This window comes from Metopolophium dirhodum, chromosome 5 (assembly GCF_019925205.1).
Source record: "Metopolophium dirhodum isolate CAU chromosome 5, ASM1992520v1, whole genome shotgun sequence".
Classification (NCBI taxonomy): domain Eukaryota; kingdom Metazoa; phylum Arthropoda; class Insecta; order Hemiptera; family Aphididae; genus Metopolophium; species Metopolophium dirhodum.
This window is the reverse complement of record NC_083564.1, coordinates 26,902,527-26,922,610: the sequence shown is the minus strand read 5'-3', so window position 1 is coordinate 26,922,610 and position 20,084 is coordinate 26,902,527. Positions and strand designations below refer to the sequence as shown.

Below are 20,084 nucleotides of genomic sequence, written 5' to 3'. Positions count from 1 at the left end.
GAGACGATATTTGCGGGTGTGACATCCTCTTAATATGTGATGAGTTACCAAACGTTTGTAACTCTCTAGGGTTTAAGTATTTGCCTTAAAAGGATATAATATTATATCCCTCCTTAAATCATTATCAATTACGCTAATAACTGTTTGATATAAATTACATTTTACTAGTTAATTACCAATCTTTGTGAATAGGCAATAAAAATAAAACATATAAACGAGTAAGCGACAACAGAAAAACAGAATTTCATAAAAATGTAAAAAATAAAAGAAATAGTATTAAACAAACGTAAAAAATTACGAAAACTTCAGTGATTTGGATACAAAAACTTTGAATTAAACTCCAAGTAAAAAGTAAAATAGTGTTTTTGATATTCACATCATATGAATTATTTTTACAACCATTTACAATGTTCAAAAAAATTATTGATCCGGTTCAACAAAAATATACAGAATATGAAATATATTTAAACTCTATCCGCTTAAAATTATAATGAAGTAAACTATAAACCCAGACTACTTATAAAAAAATAAGTATACAATATTAATAAACAGTTTATATAATATATAAAAGTTAAATTAAAAACGGAGTGTGTTATATTTTTCAGTACCTACGTTATACATTTTATTGATTTCAACTAAAGTGTTTGATATTTTAAAATGTATATGGAACATTTTTGTTTATTTATAACAACGCAATTCAATTCTATAACATTTATTATTGATTACATTGTTTGTACGATTTAAATTTTAATTGAAACCTTGTTGACTTGTAGTAAGATACTGTATAATATAATATATGAAGTAATATAACAATAGCGTTTTGAATCCAAAGCAAATATTTAATTTCGACGAATTATTTGAATCAGTACACTATCTTATGGTTGGTTTATAATATCGTATATTATTATGAATCTATAAACTTAATAAAACGATTTAGGCACTTGATATTTTACAATTAAGAAGAATAAGCGAAATAAATTCCCACCATAGAACAAATTAGCAATATATCTGTATAGTATAACTACTATATTATTTTATTATACCACTACAAGACTAGTATCAATCGACGAATAGATTGATTTTTGATTAGAACCATTTTTTAAAGATAACATTTAAAACAGCAAATGGGATTGTACCAATCGTTAGTTCTAGTGAATATCAACAAAATTTTAAACAAAAGTTGAACTGAATTCTGATTAGCTAATATTTTCATACCAAAACCTTAATAAACGTCACACTCAATAACACTTTATTTTAAACAATAGTTACATAATAGACATATGTTCAGACAAGGCTTTCATATTTGTGATAAACTTGACAGTTTAATTTTTGAATTATAATAACTTATAAAAATACAAGTATAAAATATCAACAAACAGTTATTAAATATAAAAGTTATATTAAAAACGGAGTGTTGTATTTTTCAGTACCTATGTTATAAAGATATTTTATTGATTTCAATTAAAAATTGTTAGATATTTTTAAATTTTTATGGAACATTTTTGTATATTTGAAATAACATACGTTTTAACAATTCTATAACATTTGTTATTGATCACATTTTTTGTACGATTGAATTGAAAGCTTGGCGACTTGTAATACGATCTGTATATATATTTACGAGTAACAAGCCAAGTTTCTTTTGAAAAGTAAAAAGACAAAAGACAAACTTTAATTTAAATAGTTTTTGTAACCCTTTAATAATTCAATGGCAAAGGTTCGTGTTAGAATTCATTAAATGCATTTTTTCCTTTCGGATTTCAATCAATAAATATAGACGCCGTTTAGTTTTAAATTCTTGAAAACGACCGAAGTAGCTTATAAGCTCCAGAGAATATATAGACTATAAATTGACTTCAACTTTCACTTAGCGGTTGATAAGTATCAATATTAAAAAACTATTTTGATAATTTGATTATAATTAGTCAAATATATATACCCCCGTTCTTTGTTTGTTCCTGACTGAGACCTGGATCAATAAGTTCTCAGCAATGTTTTATGTGGGTATGTTCTCCTCCACCCTTTTACAGTTTTACTGGCTCAAGACGAAAATTCAAGCATATTTCTTGGGACATGAATCAATTTATTATAATATTATGAAATCGATTATAAATAATAATTATCAGACTTCCCATTGGCGAGTGGCGACATCACTATCTATAAGCAATATACCATGTGATGGATGTTCATGGATGTTACGTATCTAAAACTCTACGGGTAAAAGTCAAGCAGATGTATAATTAAAGGTCAGGTCAACCGGAAGTGAAATTTTAACCCCCTTTACGGGGACAAACTTCTGGAACACGAAACTTTGCCACCGACAAAAGGTATAACAATAAGAAAATGACTGCAAATCGGACACGGAATATAATGGTATCAAACTATAAAATCGAAAATCTAGCTCTGTGATGTCGAACGTTCAATTCCAAAATTTTTAATTCAAGTTTTCTCAATATTTAGTTAGTTATCTATAAGTATTTGTAAGCTTAAGTTAGTAATTCGTAAATACAGTCGTTTTCAACAAAAGTTTAAATCACGCCTAACTTCCATGAAACCTGGCCTTTTTGTAATTTCCAAGTTTTTGACCTTGCCAAAATATCGTACACAATTCGTAAGTATTTCTAAACGCAAATTCAAAATTTGTAAGTCATCTCTCCCTTAACTCTTTTTAATTTGATCTTACAAATACTTATAAAATATTGGGTATGATATTTTGGCTAAGTCGAGGTACGTAAATTGTTATGAAGCACTTCCAACCTGTTTATAGGGGTAGTTAAGGGATAGATGACAAAGCTCTATGAAGCATGGCCAACTTATTTTTTGGTGTATAGTTAAGAGAAGGATGACCGACAAATATCACAAATACTTACAAAATATGACTCACTAATTAAGGTTTATATAAAAACATTTTGAATTGAGCGGTTAACTTTATGGAGCTCTAAAAGCTTTATATAAATCATCAATTTCCTTTAACAAGTTACTATAACAATACATATTGTATATATATATATATATATTATATACTTTTATAAACGCACAGATTTGAAAAAAAGTTGGGTAGGTCACAAGATAATCGCTGTATTAAATGATTAAGTAAGATTCAGTATTTAGACATCAGGGTTATAATTTTTAATGGATGATTTTTTAATCAGTAATATTTAGAATAAATACTGAACAGTTTACGTTATGTTGGCATTTACCATACATATTGAACATATAAAATAGTTTTATGAATATCAATTTTTATTGCAACCGCCAGTGAGTAAGAATAATATAATATATTATAAATATTATCTATACCTACTGTACAATTATATGACGATTGGTACCACGTAGATATATTTTCAGGAGATAATAATTCTTAATTCGTAAATATACAATGTTTTTTTTTGTCATACTTAGTTTGTTTTCAATTTTAAAATATAAAATAACCAAAACTTTCAATGATAAAAAAGTTTTATAAATTCTACTTGAAAGTATATTTTACAGTATATTTTGACAGTATAATAGGTCATGAATCATGATATATATTTAATTTTTTTAATTTTATATTTCAAGCCGTTTTCAAATTTAGGTAACGATATATTATACGAAAATTAAAACAATGTAGCATTTGGTTAATACCTACAAAATATATCATTATTAAAACAAATATAATACTGTTATTTAACTTGTTTGATATTTCTTCAATTATAACAAGTTATTATATTTATATTATAAAATACATGAATATTGTATATTAAATTAAACGTTATAATAATAAAACTTATTCATATTATTACAGACAAAATAACAAATTAAAAAACCTCCAGGATATATTATATATTATATGTATTAAATGTCAGCGTCGGATATGTTGATGACGTGTTGAGTAGCCAGCGGTATAAATAAAAGAACTATAAGCCAATCAAAACATTTCACGCATTGTAAATATAATTCAAAATTATCAGCAAACACGGCGAATAGGGTAAAAATTGACAAAACAGAAAATTTTACGTGAATTGGAAAAATAAATGTATTAGAAATTCGATGTCAAATATTTGAATAATTCATTGGAACCTTTTTTAAATTACCTTTAACTTGATTGCTTAATTTTTATGTCAATATAACGGTACATTATTTTCATCTACAAGTGCTCAAACTGAAATATTTATTTTAATAATACAACATATAGTTCAAAAAGCATACTATTGCAACAAGTTTGATTTAAACTTAAATGCAAACAATATCACACCTGCAGATCTAAATCGAAACAATGTATACCCGAGTTTAGAATAATTCGCTCTGCATCGTATAATCTGGTCGGACGCCGTAGTTTGATATCGAGTCCGTTTAAACCGTATGTTTGTATAGCTTACCACCATTGATAACCACGACCACGTTTCACGAGGCATCAACAAAAAAAAAAAAAAAAAACAATTCATACGTTCTCGATAATATTTTATCGTCAACGATTATATTTTTTTTTATTTGTGACGTGACACGTTCCTATGCATAACAGATTGTATACGTGACAACGGTGTCGTCTGGCAGTTTTTTCTTTTTATTAACCCTCCCCCCAATTTGTTCATACACAATATTACGTGCATATTTACAAAACACGTTTACAGATATAATGTTGTACGTCTTATGTTTTAATTTCGGTTAAAATATGTAATCGTATTGTTTGTGAATGCGATTGCCTATAATCGCTCGGTCGCCCCACGAGACATTATTTCAGATGTCAAACTCCGAATCCTCAGTTTTAATGAAACCAAGGGAATCGTGACAGTTCCGTTAGATTGGTCGACGTCTGACAGTAGTTAATAGGTGTATACCGTAATAACGACAATGGCGCAACGATATTATAAGAATAATATCATACTACTGCACGGAATTATCGACGTTAAATAATATATTATTACCATGGTATATGAATTCAAACCAAGTCTCGGTAACAGGCTGGCGAAAATATCGCGTGTGGTAACTATGATGGTAGGGGGTGGAAGGGTTTCGGGTGGAGCAGGAAGAGTTGTAATAATAACATAACGGGCATCATAATACAATTGTATTTCGCGGCGGAAAACGACGACGACAGCTATAGCGTACGCACGCAACAACGTCCGAATGCCGTTATCATTATTATTAATAATAATAATAAAATACGACGTGTCTCCCGCAGAAGACAACCGAGAACCAGCGACAGAGGTCCGACTGTACGATAGGCAGGTAAAGGTGCTCCTGTTTTGGTTGGATAAATGAAACTGACATTCATATTACCTCGTGCGCTTATAAGCGGATCCTATAAACACATGCGTAGGTACTGTATTCATATATATATAATATATTATTATATGCGCACACAATACCAATTTACAACACCTATGTTGGAAACGAATTCATCGATCTGGCAGGGACGTTTATGCCGTAATGGTTTTCGTCGGACCCACGAAGTTGACACTTCTCCCCTATCCGACTAAAACGGCTAAACGATCGTAAATGTACATTTGCGCAGACACTCGGGGGCCGACCGTGACGTGGCGGATAGTGTTTTATTTTATGGCGGATATACCGAAGATAATAATATTGTAATAATACTGTAGCCATACATCAACCGTGAGATACTCCACTTCCGGTTTGGGATTGTAAGATGACTTATTGGGGATTTCGTGTGGTCGATTTCGGGCACATGTCGCCGTGAGAGAAACTTAACAATTATTACTAAGCCGTTCGTGGAACTGTCGCTATCGCCCCCACCGGCACCGATGACTTCACGTGTTATATAGATGTTTTCCTGTGCGACATCAAGCCCATTGTCACATCTAAAGTCCCCGAGGGACGAACAGTGGTGACGTCAAAGTGTTCATGGTGGTGGTGGTGGTGGTGGCTTACGCGCGAGGTGGTGGGTGGCTGATAATTTGATATCGTTCGAATAGCGGCGTTTTAATTAAAATTGTATTCGAAAAATGTTTAATCACTATACCCCGTTTGTATATACCGTCTGAACACTCTACCAGCTATGGTTACTCCGTTAATGAAAGTACCAGAAATTATTTTAATATATAATAATATATACATAAATATATAATATATGCGAAGAACACCGCCAAAAAGGTTTGGCGTGAGAACTGACGCACTTCTCTTGTTACGGACAGATGGCCTTTTTAATACACGGTTCGGAGATAAACTTTCCATTTAAGCCAACGGAAATAGTTTAAAAAGCCGGAAATCACCCTCCTCTCGGGTTTTATTATATATTATGACACCGTTTTAATACCATCTCGATACTACGGTTTCATTTGTTATAGGCGTCCACCACTGCAATAGGGATAGCGTGGTTCATTTTGGTTTTGCCGCTAAACACTCGTCGAGTCACCACCATCAACAGTGCTAACGCCATAACAACAACTATGATATTGAGGTGCTACTTACGATAACTTTTCACTTCATTTTCCAATCCCTTTTGAGTTTATTGTGATGTCACTACATTCGACGGGGTTTTACTTGAGTGTTTTTCAACATAAACTTAATTTATACGCTGCAACGTGCTACTTACTTTCGTAGATATAATTGACACCTTATATTTTATAATTTACTAGTAATCACGTTGATTTATTGGTTTAATCATATCAACAATAAATACAATTTTGGGATGGTCGTTGACAACCTCATAAGGTACCCATATTGGTGGCTAGCATGGGTGATGGTTCCGAAAAGTCTGTACAATACTGTTATTTTACTGTAATACCGCACTATTATACGTCAAGACTGATGGTTTGCCTTATGGATGGGTCAATCAGCGTGAAAGTTCTCTCTTAAATAAGTGACCGCTTCCTACACCGTAAGACTGGACGACAGACTTAAATAAGCAAGTTTGATGAAACTTAAGTAATAGTACTAAAATAGACTATTATATAAATCGATTGTGGAACGGTCATTGCACGGTCGATATTCTTGTTAAAGAATATTTTCAAATTGCTTCGACTCAATGATTGACTGGCTATGATTCGGACACCATATCGTGTATGCCTTGCGGATCCGGTCATTTTTCGTGACCTTGTCATCGGCAAGTTACGTCATCGTCGGAAAAGTACAGCGTAATGCATAGGAGGTGGTCTGTGGCGTTCACTACTAGTGTTCAGTGTTTACATGATATTTTCTATACTACACCTTTCGTTCTAGGTCGTCTTATTGTCTTTGGTTTTTTTTTTCATCAGTTTGATTAATGGAAGTATACAGTTCGAAGATGTTTGAAGATGTTTGAAGAAGTGAATGTAACTATTTATATTGCTATTGCTCGTAGAACCTATTCCATATGGCCTCCTGTCTAGCGTGAGCCTATTAGAGTTGGTGGATATCTGTTTAATGGATTTTACATGATCTAATCACTAAAATATAGCTTAAAATATAGTGGGTAATTGTATGGAGTCACGAATAATTTTATTTGAGAACAATTATGGCGATGGAGATATGACGTGGGATGTGATATTTTGTACTATTTTCACATTTCCTTATTGGCTCGATTTATTAAGTACAGAGTTAATACGCAGTGTAGTTGGTTTTTTGATTATTTATCGTAAATTAAATGAAAATTTCAAGTTTTTCATACATTTGAGTACCCAGATATTTGATGTAATTTTTCAAATGTCGTTTGACTGTTGTCGGGAAATGAGTCATTATATAAGCGTATTTTCCTTAGCTATGACTGGTGCTCGTTGGCTGAGTGACTCACACTGGTTTCTGATTGTGGAAAATCGGATTGGTTCCTGGTTCATATTTGTGGCATATGATTATGTGTTACCACAATGTTTATTCCTACCCAATCGTACGAATGATTTGTGTTCTCTGAGGTGTGGTTAGCAGTGGTTCGAGTTAGCAGGTATCCTATCACTATCTGAGCTGGAATTAGTTTTAATATTGATGATTGGGGACTGGGGTAAAACGTTACAATTTGTTATACGTACCGTTAGTACCTGGTGATTAGAAGAGTATAACAGTTTTTTTTAATAAAACAAAAAATATATAATTTTAATATAGGTCCATTGATAATTTTAATCAGTCCAAATGGGTTCTGTCTCGTTCAAAACAAAATTTATCGATTACCTACCTACCTAGTTCACTGAACATCACATGACCATATAGGTTAGGTTAGTAGAGCCAGACCGAATATTGAGTAAATAATCTCTTTTATTATAATCGGATTTAGTTTTATACAAATTCTAGCTTACATTCTTATCGAACTATGAAGAAAAGTCGTTTGGGCTTTGTAATATTGTTACAGAATTTTCTCGTAATATTCAAATTTATAGTTTATAATATAGTTATTAAATTAAGAATTTATCTACTAACAACAGTTTAGACTACGAGAAAATCTATATTGGATTGAAAATGTTAAGGTCAAACATACATTTTCTTGTGTTTAGCTTTTAGTATAGTAACCTACCACGAGATCTTTTGTGACTCACGACGAATTGATTTGCCGACTGCATCTGACAATCGAAAATAAAAGCAATTTACTTAGCTTTTACGTCATGTTCATAATGAAATGTAATTCAGACAGGTTATATTTTAGAAAATTAATTTGTTTCGTAGATAACTAAAACAATATTTCAAATGCAGTCAAAACTATTAGCTTAAAATAAATCTTGACATTAAATTTATTCAAAAAGTGATAAAGGTACACAATAATACTAAGTAATAAAAACAATTATTTAGATTAAATTAATTATTAAAGTTTGCTTGATTAAAATTTAAGCATTGCTTTTATTTGTTAAATAACAGTAAAATAAAAAATAATTTTTAATCATAAATAATTGGTCGAAAATAAATGATAGTAATTTTGAACATTATCATTACCTAAACAGTGTTTATTTGATCTGATTACTGATTTCGAGTTAAGCTTTTGAATTGAATGTATTATTTAAATGCCTCGTATGGTCTAATAAACTTATATTAAAATAAATTTGACTAATGGTAACATTAGTATCAAGTATAAATATATAAATGCAATCAAATTGTGCTATTTCACAAAAGATAATAAAAATAAATGTTTTGTTTGTGTGTAATTTATCTTTATACTTACAATAAAAAAGATCTTTTATTTATTGCATTTTTTATTTTATTTTAAATTGAAATAGGCTCAACGTATTTGCATGATGAAAAAAATAGAGGAATAATACAAATGACGGACTGTCAATTTTTTTCACTTCTGGTATTATTATAATATAATATACATAAAATTACTGGAAATGCAATGATTTAGTATTCTATTCTGCTTTTATAGTAGGCATTTTTGATGTATAATTTCTGAATAATGGATATTGAATAAATTTAGATAAATTCTCGTTTAACTTTAATATATTCATTGAATAAAATGTATAAAGATACAGTGTGTTAATTAATAATTGGAATATCTCGCAGTAACTTATTTTAAACCTTTTTTTTTAAATATCATGTTGAAAGGAAGTCTTTTAGTCAAATATTGCATTAATGTATTCGCATTTTACAATGACTTTCCAGTTAATTATAACATAATGTGTGTGTATGTGTTTAGATAGATAGATAGCTAGATAACATAAGGGGTGTCTCTATATCATGCTTACCCTCATATTATAATTATGACTTTCGGAATTTTAAGTTTATTAAACCATATTAACAAAAGCTTGGATTTTTTATACCATTTAAGGAGTGGGTTGTGAGACTACAAAACTACAGAACTACATAATAATTTTTACTCAAATTTAAATCATACTTTTTTTACTGTAAATTGTTAAGCAGATGATTTGCTTAAAGATCACTACATCAAAATTCGACCTTGCAGTTTCTGATTTATTAAAATGTATGTACTTAAGATAACAATCCTATTATTAACGGGTTTACATAAAACTCAAAATATATTTAATATTAGTCTACCTAGAGCTTACTATACTAAGAAAATAAAAAAAATTGAACAGATTAATGTTAATTACTATAATCTGCAAATCATCGCCCACCCGTTAATATTTGTATTTATAGTATTTTATTATAAATAATTCCATTAAAATAAATTATAATAAAACAATAAATTATTGTCTAGACTGGTCTACCCCTGTTCTAAGCTGTTATATATATTAATTAATATATTTAAAAAAATTACATTTTTTATTTTATGGGTGTGATTCAATTTAAACGTATTTTAAGTATTACAAACCGCAATATTCATAATAATATAATATTATTATAATAAAAGCACGTGACATTGGTGTAGCAAAATAGCCTATATGGGACGCCGTGTTACCTTAATGCAGTTGAAATGAGTACAATCCGATTGAGTGTAAAATTTAACTTTTTTAAACACGGTTGCGTATGTTTGTCGTCCGTCAGGTGACAAAATAATTTCAATACAACTAGATTGAGCACGAGATCCCTAACGAAATAGGTCGCATAATAATTTTGCTATTTTAAATAATTGTCAGCAAAACATAAATTAAGTCAATAACCTTAGTTGTTGATAATTTAATAAAAAAAAAAACATAAATGGTAAAATTTAACCATAAATCATCATTAATTTTTGTTTTAGGTATACAATAATCATGCATGCAGTATCATATAACGTTATAATTTAGTTCAATTCATAAAATAATTGTATAGTATAATCTTTTCAGACGTTCACCTAAAAGTTCTACTTTCGAGTATTGTCGAATGGTCATGGCCGATTAATAATATAATAGCGTAACAAACTTTGTTCATTTAACAATTAACATAACTTTAATGTCTGTTAACGTATAAAACCATACTAGTTGTGTGAATTTTTGATTTCAATATTTTTACAATAGTAAATGGCTTAAACTCGAATAATAATAATGATCGTCACGATAATTTCTAAACCCAGTATTAAAGATGTTAGTCATAATATATAACATATATGACATGCTCAACTGATCAACAAACAAGAAACACAATTATATATTTTATGACATTTATAGCAACAACAAAACGTACAATGCTAACATTTGCAGTTCTATAATTTTACTTCCGTAAAAATAGAACAACGTGAATACTTTTGGGTTATGTACAAACTAATCATATATTATATAATTTATTAAACTAATCAAACACGTCTAAGATAAAACAAAAAAAATAAAAGTTAATAAAATAAAATAAAATTTTTTAAAACATAATACTGTGCTTTACTTTTATAATGATAAAATAAAGTCATATAAATATTTATATACAGATTATAATCAATTTTAATGACGAAACGCATACATAATCGATCTATAAAATATACTAATATTGGTTTCTTGTGTATTTAAAAAAATTAATCATTTCTTGCGCGACGCACTATTGTGTTTGTCCGCCATTATTTTTTCAAATTAATTATAATTAATTAATTTAATTCGTGTTTATTTTTTTAGATTATGACGTGTTGATATTTGTACCTATGAATGGTATTCTTGATACTCGATTGAATTACTTATAATAATTCCCGTTTTATTATTCTAGTTATTTGAATTTTATGAGTTTCAAATATGTAATCATTGTAATATAATATTATAATGCAATTTTATTTTTTTTAGTTTATATAGTTTATTGTTTTCACTTCAACGTTTGCTATTTACATGAGTACATTTATAGTACTATTGTACATCGGACGTATTAATTGTTTCACAAGAAAAAAAGATTTTTTAAATCATATAAACGTATAATAAGTATAGTATAAATAGTATAATAGGAACTATAATGTAATATACACTATAGTGTCAAAGTTGGCAACTGAAAGATTATATTTGAACTTATCGGACGTTGGATGTAAGTGCGTATTTGTTGTTTTGAATTAATTTACTAACGATATACAATGCGTTATTGTTTTCGTAAACTTTTAATGAAAACCAATAAAATAAAATCAAGCCAAGCTATTGAGTTGAACCAAGTTTAAGTCTTAATAAGGATTTGGTTAACATCGTGAATAACGTAATAAATGTTCGAACATTCAGATAGTTCATAACAACAATATATAAAACCGAACGTTTCAAAATCGTTTATTCGTTTATGACCAAATTTCAATTACTTAAGTTCCGTATAAGCCATCCGATAGATTCTCTTGGGTTATACTGTTTTCTATTGAAAGTACGTGAAGTTGGATCGAACAAACAAATTCATTTAAATTAATTATCGCAAAAATTTCGTCCGTCTCGTTGTTAACGGTCAGATAAAATATTTGCGTTTCGAATTCAAATGTGTTTGAAAGCGAGCTTTATATCAAAGGTATATTCGCATTATTGTGTGATTAATGTAATTGGGTTGGATGGGAATCATTATTTTTATTTCTAATGGTTTTTTCAAAAAGACTACCGAAATTATTACTCGGTTGTTGTACGAAAAATTGCAAGTCGAAAACCCCCAATATAAAAATACATAACGTTCGCGATACCTCCTACTATCATTGTTCATTTTCACAATAGATAAATAAATATATCAGATATTTATTATTTCTTCAATTTAAACAAATATATTCATGCCGATAAAATGGCTGATATTATTTTGTCAAAGTGATCTATCGAGCTGAAGAATCTGTCAAAAATTGAGAACATTTTACTTACTGTTACAGACTGTCAAATGTAATTAACTAACTATTGTCATGGAACTTTTGTTCCGATTAATATAAAAAAAAAATGTTAAAAATGAATACAATGTAGTAGTTTTATTTAGTCAGGCACTTATGTCCATTATAATTATTTAATTTGTACTTTTTCTTAACGCTTATCGGTCATTGGCTATACCGTCAAAAAATATGCCATCCTCCAACCTTCCTATCAGGCGCTCGTGTTTTCCAGCGTGGTCCTCCATTCAGTGCTTCTACATACTTATTAATTACATTTTCCCATCTCAAACTCCCAAATGAGTTTTTCCTACTGGATTCTCATCCATAATCATGCATAAGAGTTGTTTGTGGCTTCGCCAAGCGTGTCCAGCCCACTGTAATTTTGGCTCCGAATATTTTTTTTTGTTTCTGGAGAAGTCTCCCCAACGAGTCATTCTTCTTTTATCTCCACTCCACCCCACCTCCTCCCACACTCCTTCACTGGTCTAAAAGTCTTCCTTAAGATTTTTCCTTCAAAAACCATCAGTTTCCTTTCCCCTCCTTTTCCTTTACTCTAATATACTTATATATTTCATACATAGTTTTTGCATGATTCATTTATGACAATTTGTTGAAATATTTACTATGCATGGTATAGACATGATTTTAGACGTGCTCGGATATGCCACAGTAATCAACTTGTAAATATTGATATTAATTTTTTCTATAAGAATTATTTTTTTTTGTTTTATTGTTTTCAAAATTCTTATCAGTGTAATGTAAAATAATTGTTGTATTTATCATTTACCTCATAGATAAGAATATAGACGGAACATTTTTATGTTTCATAATCAGTTTTTAAACATTTTGGTTTTTTTAACTGTCAGATATTTACCTCTAACAAAAAACTCATTACACCACCTAAATATTGCCAAGATGTTAATATAAAATCCTTGTTTCATTGTTGTTATTATCGGCGCTGAAAGGAACTAAAATGTAAAAAACAGGAGGGTGTGTCACCACACACACACATCACTTAATAGGGAAATCTTTTCACAAAAAAGCATAGTACTATTCGTTTGTTTTATACTCAAATATTCAAGCAGTACATTGACGTGATGTAGGCAATCCGTTTTTCGTTATAACTTATAACTATCAAGTAATAAAAAAAAAAATAAAAATAAAAAATAGATTATAATATCTTTGTATACAATTATTGTATACGAAGCCTTTGCGTTTGTTTCGTTGTAGGTTATTGATTTATAAACCCTCTTAAATCTTATCATCTATAATAACATCACGCATAATATATCTGTGATCTATTTAACATAATATTAATGCGATGCGCTGACGCAAGGTCGTACTTACACAGCGAAATGGTAAATGAAACAGATCCATCCGCACGGGTGTTCGAGGAACACGTAGACTTTCTCCTGGAACGTCTTGCCCTTCCGCTGGTGGAACACGTACTTGGCCTTGAACGCCTGGTCGATGGGTAGGTAAATGGGGTAATATGGGTCGGGGACGCCGGGCGGCGCGGGTGGTTTGGCATCGCCCCCGGCGGTCACCACCTCGACAATGGCCGCGTCGTCGGCATCGCTGCTCGGCGTCGGCGGGTCGGCGAAGTCCTCGCGTGGCTGCCGGCGCTTCTTGAGCGGCGTGGGCACCCGCCGGTGGTGCGCCTCGCCGAACCTGGGCATCCGCCTGTGGTGGTGCGGCGGCCGGACCTGTTGGTCCGGTGCGGCTTCCTGCTTGCCGCCGTCAAACCGCTGCTGCCGACGCCGCTCGTCGCAGTCCACTTCCGGTTGGCCACCACCGCCGCCGCCACCGATCCCGCCAGCGCCGCCCGCACATCCAACGCGTGGCCGTTGCTGATGCTGTTGTTGCAGCTGCTTCAGTTCGGTGGACGCGACCCTGTCGATGACGGGCGACCCGCCCGCCCCTCCGGTCCCTGTCCCGCTGCCGTTGCTCCTCAGTGACACTTCCCTGGACTTGCGAAACAGCTGCACCTCTTCGGCGCGGTTCATGTCGACACAAAACGGCCACGCCAACATCCGGTGGCCGCTGTGCACATGGCTTTCTGAGCGTGGTACGCCGGCCGGCGCACTCACGACCTCCGATCGGCGTGGTGCGACGTCATGTCGGTGTCGGCCTCAGTGGCGGCGGCGGTGTGGTCGGCGGTGGCAATAGTGGCTGCTGAGACAACGTTTGCCGTGGCTGAGGCGGCGGCGGTGCGAGTCGCCACTGCGAAACCGTCAGAGGACAACCATCAGTGTATCCGCGTGGTCTCCGGGATGTGCGTCGCGAATCCGGTTATAAGTTTATTTTCCGTCAAACCTAACACCAACAACTATACGTTACGGTCACGATAATTTATGATGTTCGACTCGCTTTGGTATACCACGACCGCGAACCGTAATATACCTACGCACATTATTGTGTAAATCTATGTACACTTGTATCCAAAGGTGAACCATTAACGAATGACTGCTGTAATAACTTAGTTTAGTCCAGTGAATTAAAAAAAAAAAAAACAACCCGTTAATTTAAATCGTATTTGTACATAATATATTTATAAATCCATCAATGTGGTTAATATTAGTAATCAATTAAATTGTTTTCTGTTTAGTGTTCACTGTAATCAGTGGTTTTAATTAGAGATAAGCAAACACTTACGTATTCCTTGGTTTTATAGTTTAGACATTTAGAAAGCTCATATGTGAGATGTTCCAAACCACTTCAAACTAAACAGACATAATAAAAAAAGTAGGCTACATTTTTAATAAAATAGTTAGTTACTATTTAAAAAAAATTAAGGTTGCACAATCACCATAATTTGTGGTACGGATATCTGTGGTAATTTATTTAAAAAAAAAATGAACTCTATTTAAACTGAGTCACCTAAATATATTATTTGTTCACCGTTAATCATAACATAAACGTTGACATAAATTAATCAAATCTAGTTAACTTCGACAACTTCTCCTACACCTATCGGTTTGTGATCGTGGCACACCGGCTGGCCCGATACTATATCCTTTTTTTTTATTATTGATGACTTTTGTACTGTACAACGTTTACTAATGTATAGAATTGGTCAGAATAAGCTTCTTCCAATCTTTGACACACACTTTTTATTTATTACATCTACTATCTTACACGCAAATTTTTCGTCAACATAATATCTACGAAGGTAGAACGGAAAAACAACTTGACTTTTCCCTAACCATCGATCGTCCTTAACCACTGAACTATAAATACGGAACGCGAATTGTATGTAACTATTGCACTGAAAAGGGTCCCCTTTTTGAATCCCACAGTTTTCATTCAATTTAACTATATTCTCATTGGAATCATAATAATATGACCAAAAATAAAATTTTTGGGAATAATGAATATCTGTGCATTTATTTGTTTTATAATATAGAAATTGAAAACGGAATCAATATGACATCGTCCCATAGTGGGATCAGATTGTCAGTCCTTATGGCGGGTTCTATATTTACAGTTCAGTGCTACTTACCTACATTCACATGATGAAAAATGTTCAGAAACATCTGAAAGCGTTTTGCGCGTGGAAGCTAATTTAATAGAATATTTCCGGAATGGAATTCGGCGTGTGACCTAAACAGCATAGACACATCAAACGGCCAAATATTACCGAGTACACAGAATGCCTTCGGTCCAAATAAGCCACAATGACGATACATATTATTATTTTCCATGCAAATATTTTGATAAACCACATGTGCATGAACTTCGAGTTATTATTAACGTATTTATAGTTTATAATGTGATGTTAACTAAATCAGTATACCCATGCAGTACATACATTTCATACCCACAATTGATACGTTGAGAATATCTTTATATAGGTAGGGAGGGACTCAGGTATTTGGGTATTTGAATCAATACACAAATTCAAATTGTACTAAAAGGAAAGTAATATTACTTTCGGTGATTTTTAAATTTAATTTTCCGGCGATTAAATAATTTGGTAAACATTAATAATAATACTATAATTTACACAATTCTAATGAAATGTTTGCCGACCAAAAATATGTTCCTTTATCAAACGATTGTTTTGGAATGAGCATACTTATTGTAAGATATAGACTGAAAAAAGCGTGTTTAAGACGTAATTAATATTATATACTTATATTAGAACGTAAAATAATTTGAATGAGTCACTAACTTTAAATAAACTGCTTCTGTCAGAATGTCTATACATATAATGTTAATTAAACAAAGTCGACTTATATTCTGGATTTTAATTAAAAATAAAAATTTGAAACATTAATTCAAAGTTAGAAGGTTAAGTTTAAATGATAACCTTTTTGAAATAGTAAATAGTTTGGTTGTCAAACAAAAAAAGCAAAATTTATTCAATATTTTGTTCAATACAATGTCAAAGTTAACCTATTTTATTCTGTGTATTTCATTTAAAACCACAATTATTATTGTCCGAATCAAATAAACAATCGATACAAATAGAAAACCTGAGTACTTAACATGCATTGTCTGCAGGGATTTAAGTGGGGGGAGGGGGCAGGGGAACTCAGTCCCCTCACCTCTGACAGTGGTTAAAAAGCGTCCCCTTTAAAAAATAAGGATTAACAGGGTTAAAAGTGGGATGAGTAGCTTACACAATCATTGTTTATACATTAGACGTTATAATGATTACATATAATTGTACATGGAACGCTTAAAGCTATATGGAGACAGTATTTCCCCCTGGAATTTTTTCCCACTTTAAGCCCTGAATTTGTCTGAGCATCAACTTCACAAGCTACAATAAATCACATTATCCCATCAGTCATATTTTAATAGTATAATAATTGTTAAGATAACAATCCAATTATCTGTTTAATTTCCCTGCATCACAATAGTTGAACGTGAATCGTTGATAATACCCCTCGAGTAATGAATTCCCATTATAGTATTATATGTCCAATATTCTTATACGTAGTAACATCCACGTCAGTGATAATAAAATACTACACGAGCAATATGGTTTATTTGTTTAATTTTTTACTAAATACAAGTCGCCCGATAAGGTGTGAGGACTAAAAAATGAAAAACCACCTTAGAGTTAAAATAGTTAATCTTCTTTAGATTCAGTTATTCGAAAATGCATAGGTATACTTAAATATATTTATTACGACCCGTTAATTACCGACAAATTAAACAATTTTAAATATAGATTTAATCGAGGAATGCAAAAATACGGGTTGTTTGATTATGTAAATTGTTTGAGTTGGCTTTTTTCATCATCTATACAACTAAGATTTAACTTTTATACAATGGCTGGCTGAATTTCAATACAACTAGCTCATTGGACTTCTACTTTTCTACCTAAATTAATAATAATATGAAGTCCATCAATATTTTAACTAATAAAACGTTTTATTACAGCTTTGTAATATCTCAAAAAATAAAAATAATATACGTTTTCTGAAACAGATTTTCTTATACCTTTAGAAAATTATATTTCAAAGAAAACTCAAAACACTGACAAAGGCCATTATAAGTATATGTTTAGTAAAAAGTTTTTTTTTTATCTTTTGCAATTTTGTTTTCATTTAGTGTTGTTATCGCTTCTCGCTGGTTAAACTGAATAGCGCTTTAAATAAATAAAATATGGCCCATGGTTATGACTATCGCAAGTTGAATATTCAATAGGCATTGTTTGAACTTTTATGTTTTTAATTGTTAAAAATACACAATGACCGAAATTAATAAACGTTCCGTTATTTATCATCAATACGATAACTAGGAATTTCAAAACTAGTAATGATACCTCGCAAACAAAATAATAAATGAAATATTAAAATCGATGCATTTAATTTTGTATTACTAATTGCTATGTTCGATTAAGATAGTTACTTAATCGTACAGTTGGATCTATTATATCATTGTATATCACTTAATATGCAGTAAAGTCGTACAGGATAAAATATACGAAATAGACAAAACATCTGTTTTTGAAAAAACTGTTGATGGTACAGCTTAATAGTTTAATTATGTGATTTATATTCAATTGTGAACTTAAATTAAAGATTTAAAGATATCAGAAATAAGTTCTACAACAAATAATTGAAAGGCTGTACCTATATATTGTGCTCCATTGTTTTTTACTATAATATTAATCCTTGTATTTAATAATATATTACACTTCACTTCAATACTACTTCCTATATTTAAATAATATCTATTATGTTTTGTTTACATATTATATGTGAATGTAAGTGTGCGTGTGTGTGTATTAAATGTGTTTTTCAAGTCCATATCTGTTGCTCATACACTTCAAATGACTTCTAAAGTACCTAACGGCTAACACGCTTCTTATCAATATATATTATATATATTATCAAGTATCAACGTATATCAATTTAAAATATATATATATATTTCAATCCTTTATAATATATATACATTGTTCTTTTATATATTATCCAAAATTTGGGCTTTTCCATCTTATGTGTCGACACATAACGCTCATCCCTTATCGTACTATGATACTTGTATCCCTTTCACCCTTTCACAGTTTTATTTGAATGCATAAAAAATATTACGAAATATTGAATTTAATAACTACGATTGCGCACTTTTATGGACTTCTGGAAACTTTTGTAATAGTGAAGCAATTTAGATTAACTGGCATATTATATGTTTTTATTTGATTTTCTTATTTGATTACGATTTTTGATTTACCCGCAACAATGATTCAAAACATAATCAAAAAGTAAATAAAGTTGAATTAATTTCAAGAATTTTAATGAATGTTCATGATTTATATTTATGATGTTATAGAATTTTCTTCTTTTAATAGGTATCGCGTTCTTATTATAAAATTTGACTTGTTTATTATAAATTAAATAGTAAATGTATTTATGTATTTAAGAATTTAAGTATCACTATTATATTATTTTCACGTATTTTTATATGACTAAATATATGAAATTATACTATACACGATTTGTATGTATGTATATTTCATATTATCTATTAATATAATAGGTATATTATGCAGACATTTTGTATTATATAGGACATAGGTACCTATGAATCAAAATAAGATTTTACAAACACGAGCAAAATAAATGTTGTTCATCATTATTGTTTTTAATGGATATCGCAATGAATATTATTTTTATACAGTAGGTAGTTAATTTACTAAAGTACTAGTAAAGAATGAGAAAATAAATAAACAAAAATAAGAGATAAATTTCAAATATTCTTTAAGTTGATTTAAAGAGAATCTTTAATGTTATATTCTAACATAATTTAAAAATCAGTCTCTTTCTTCGTTAATGCACCCATTTTATACATTAAAATGATAACACATAATTCACAAACAATACACATTTACCATGAAATATACGAAAAAATTAAACTGTAATATGTTGTAATTATAAATTATATTGTTTTGTAATTAAAAAAATATAAACTTATCTGAATAGTTTAATCATTTTTATATTTTAAAGGAATTATTTAGAATGTAACAGGTTTAATATCATTGTCTTAAATTATCATTTAATAA

At 30.7% G+C, this 20,084-nt stretch overlaps 1 protein-coding gene across 4 annotated transcripts in view; it reads right to left on the bottom strand.

Annotated features, from left to right (window-relative positions):
- LOC132944876 (potassium voltage-gated channel subfamily KQT member 1) overlaps positions 1 to 20,084 on the bottom strand; it is a 264,923-nt gene that overhangs the window by 92,207 nt on the left and 152,632 nt on the right. The window contains exon 2 of one of the 4 annotated variants that reach the window (XM_061014405.1): positions 13,910 to 14,878. The exons of the other annotated variants lie outside the window; for them this stretch is intronic. Coding sequence (XP_060870388.1) covers positions 13,910 to 14,595 — 686 coding nt within the window. The 5' untranslated portion in view covers positions 14,596 to 14,878. The remainder of the gene's footprint in view (positions 1 to 13,909; positions 14,879 to 20,084) is intronic. 4 annotated transcript variants of the gene reach the window in all.